Raw genomic sequence first — 3,582 nt, 5'->3', positions numbered from 1 at the left:
GTGTGTGTGTGTGTGTGTGTGTGTGTGTGTGTGTGTGTGTGTGTGTGTAAGTACACATATGTGCACATGCATGTAGAGGTCAGAAGTCAATCTTGGATGTCATTTTTCTGAAGCTACCTGCCTTGTTTATTGGAGACAGGCCCTCTCACGGATACCTGCAGTTCATGGTTAGGCTAGGCTGGGTGGATGGCAGGCTGTAGGGATCCGCCTGCCCTCACCTCCCAGCACGGCCACCACACCCAGCTTTTTATGTGCGTGCTGGAAATCATACTCTGGTGCTCATGGTTCCATGGTGTCTACCTACTTCCATTTCTGAGCTGAGCAGCAGCTAGATAATCCCCCCTTCCTTTTTCTTCTTGTTCCGAGTGTTCATCCTCCTCTCCGGAATGCACAGAGGTGAAATATCTTCTTCTACCATTGTCTCACATAGAGGAAGAAGAAACTAAAATCCCACCCGGGAACCAGTGAGCACTCATGTCCACCGTGACGCTTGCCTCTATTTCAGCAGGACATGACCATATCAGATAAAAGGATCTGTGTTTAACACTACTGTAGTAAAATCATGGAAGGAGAGGAGGAAGCATCGCATACCAATAAAACCTGCAGGAGGAATCATGCTACAAACCCTCAAGTAAATCTGATGAATTTAAGATGGCAACAAAAATAGGATAGTACATTTGTAACCATGAAGAGTTCTTTGGAAAAAATACCAATGAGCTTGAATTCCTTATTCTCCTGATTTATTTTTAATGGTTGCTAGAAATGACATAATTATGACAGATCTCTAAGCTTTCCTGTCTCTGGTAAACTTCTATATCAACTAAGAATGTATCAAATTCTTTCCTAAATGGAAATACTTACATATTGCGGTCAATTCTGATCAGTGGAATTAGCACTAGAAGAAGAATTTATAGGAAAATCAGCATGAAAGACAGCAGTGAAGGCAAACGTCAGGATGAAGGCTGCAGAGCGCACCTTTCACTTTCTGTGTAGACACATGAAATGACAAATGAAAGCTCCTAGTCTCTCCTCACAGACACGATCAGCTGCTTGTCACTGATCAGTGTAGTCACTGGCCCAGCAATGCCCACTCAGGAAAAGGTTCTCGTGGGAAAATGACAGTCTCCTCCATCCTAAAGAATTATGAGCATTATATAATTTTGAAAATATGCAAAGAGCTTCTGAGATGAAGTCAGGCAGTGGGTATTCCAGCTGGAAATGAGCTGTGCAAAGGCAGTGGGTGGGTACTGAGCAACTTCCCCCTTCTTGCCAAGTCAAAAGAGATGCCACAGAGACCACAAGGAGAGATCCTGAGTCTGAGCACCCACGACCATGGGTGTTTGTGTTCGGCTCCCCCTTCAGCCCAACACACTGTGCTCTCAGAGCACAGAAGTACACAGCCGAGTCGCTCCAGTGCACGGCGGCTTTCCGCAGGTGGAAGGAAGAGTCACTCTTGCTGAACTCAGCCTCAAAGTCATTCAGTCCTTGAACCACTTGGTCTCCTGAATAGTACTTGAGGAGCAGCTGCAGCCCCTGCCGCGGGTACTGGACATACCAGAACAGATAAGGTGTCCCAGAGGTGGAATAATTGCATCTCAGCTGCAGAGAGGCTCCTTCAGAGACAGTGACACGAGCATCAGGCTGAGTCACTGACTGAGCTTGGGCATCTCCTGGAAAGGAATATTAGGTCAGTAACTGCAGTGCAGACTTCACTGAGGGCAGTCAGAATCCAAGGATACAGAGACCATAAGGAAGCTGTACTCACTCAGGAGAAAGTGTATCCCCAGCACTGGGAGGAGCTCCAGGAGCATGGTTGAGCCTTGGGAAGGCTGCAGCTCTGTTGTGGAGGAACTCTGGAACAGGACAGGCAGGAAAGTGGCAGAGGAAGGCAAGAGCTTGAAAGCAGGTGTGGGGAAGGGTCTGCTGGAGAAGTCTCCCGCTCACATAAAAACTGACGCTGCATACACGAGCCTGGAAGGTTTTGAATATCTGATTCTTGTCACTTGCCTTTGCTAAATACTCAGCCAGCTACAAGAAGGATGAGATGTGAGCAGGTGGAGATCTTCAAAGGAAGGAACACTAGTGAGTGCAGCAGCGCCCTCTGGAGGCCACATGAGGAACCAAATGTCTTGAGGGTCCACAGCCTGCCTCCTGCTATGCTCCTGTTTTACAAAGGAAAACTCTCATAAAGCACATTGTATCTTTTCCTAATTTAGAATATATTAGTTCTTGCATGTAGTGAAAGTGAGTGGCTTGTTAATATTCCCTGTGAAACTAGGTCATGCAGTGTACTCCAGGCTTCAAATGCAATTGTCTCAGGCTAAGTGTGAATGACCACCACAGCTACGGTGGTGATGCTTTATGACACAGATATTGCCCTTGGTAGCTGCTCTGCAGCATGTTGCAGAGGCAACGGGAAAAATGCACAAGATTAGATTGACTCTGCTATCTTTGACAAGTTGGGACTCCTGTTGAGAAGGTTTTCTTACTATAGAAACAACTTAGAGACCTCCATGGCTGGTGACAGTACACTGTCCTCCAGTAAAGAAACTCATGATTAGAAACTTTAGCTTTCTGGGCCAATGGATGCATTGATTAAGTCACAGTGTGTATTTCTTTGCTCTCAGGAACAAGAAGGAAGATGGGTCTTCTCTCATCTGTTCCTTCCCGAAGGGATTATCTTTCCTGGGGATGGGTTACCTATGCCAGCAATTTGTGAATGTTTAGCCTATGAATGAGACTGTAGAGGATGTGTGTGTGTGTTTATGTGTGCATGTGTGTGTATGTGTGTGTGTGTATGCATGTGTGTGTGTGTTTCTTTCAAATTTCCCCATAACTTAAACAACAACAGTATAAAAATAACAAAGCCAAATCCACAAGTGCTAGAAGAATGACAACCATCTACGAAGTCAGACTTATAAGCACTCCCAGAAGATGGACGGAGTTGGAGTCATAGTGAAACTTGGTCACAAAGAAAGAAGCACAGCAAAACCAAAGACAGCAGCTCATGCTGGCTTTCAGTTTACTGTGGCAATTTACTGAGCCCAGCGCGTGTAAAATCCAAGGGCACCATATTGCCTAGAGCAGCACAGCTTTCTTGTCAGTGCTAGGATACAGCAGGATTCTCTACTCTGTGTTGACAGAATTCAGTTCCCATAGCTGGAGAACACCAGGAAACCACTTGAATTACTAACCTCATATTCTTATTTAAGAATGTTAATAAGTCAGCCAGGACATGGCTCTGTGCTTAAAAGCACTTGGCACTCAAATAGGGAGGCCCGAGGTCAGATTTCCAGAGCCGTGCGAGGCTGGACAGGGCAGCATGAGTCCGCAGTCCTATTTCTTCTAGAGTAGCACTTCTAAATCTGCGGGTAAAGACCATTTGGTGAATCAGAGGACCCTTTCATTGGAGTCTCCTAAGACTTTCAGAAATTTCAGATATTTACATCACCATTCATAACAGCAGCAAAACTAGAGTTATATAGGAGTAATGAAAATGATTTTACAGTTGAAGGTCACCACAATATAGGAACTGTAGCAGCATTGGGAAGGTTGAGAACCACTGTTTCCAGAGCACGATGG

The 3,582-nt window shown here is 45.4% G+C and overlaps 1 gene segment (V, D, J or C); it reads right to left on the bottom strand.

The window, feature by feature from the left end:
• LOC110325299 overlaps positions 1-2,066 on the bottom strand; it is a 2,809-nt gene extending 743 nt beyond the window's left edge. Inside the window, 2 exon segments of the V gene segment in view lie at positions 862-1,670; positions 1,766-2,066. Of these exon segments, the coding sequence occupies positions 1,054-1,670; positions 1,766-1,811 (663 nt within the window).
• Between the last annotated feature and the right edge of the window lie 1,516 nt (positions 2,067-3,582).

Source organism: Mus pahari, chromosome 8 (genome assembly GCF_900095145.1).
Source record: "Mus pahari chromosome 8, PAHARI_EIJ_v1.1, whole genome shotgun sequence".
NCBI lineage: Eukaryota > Metazoa > Chordata > Mammalia > Rodentia > Muridae > Mus > Mus pahari.
This window is presented reverse-complemented; position numbering and strand designations above follow the sequence as displayed.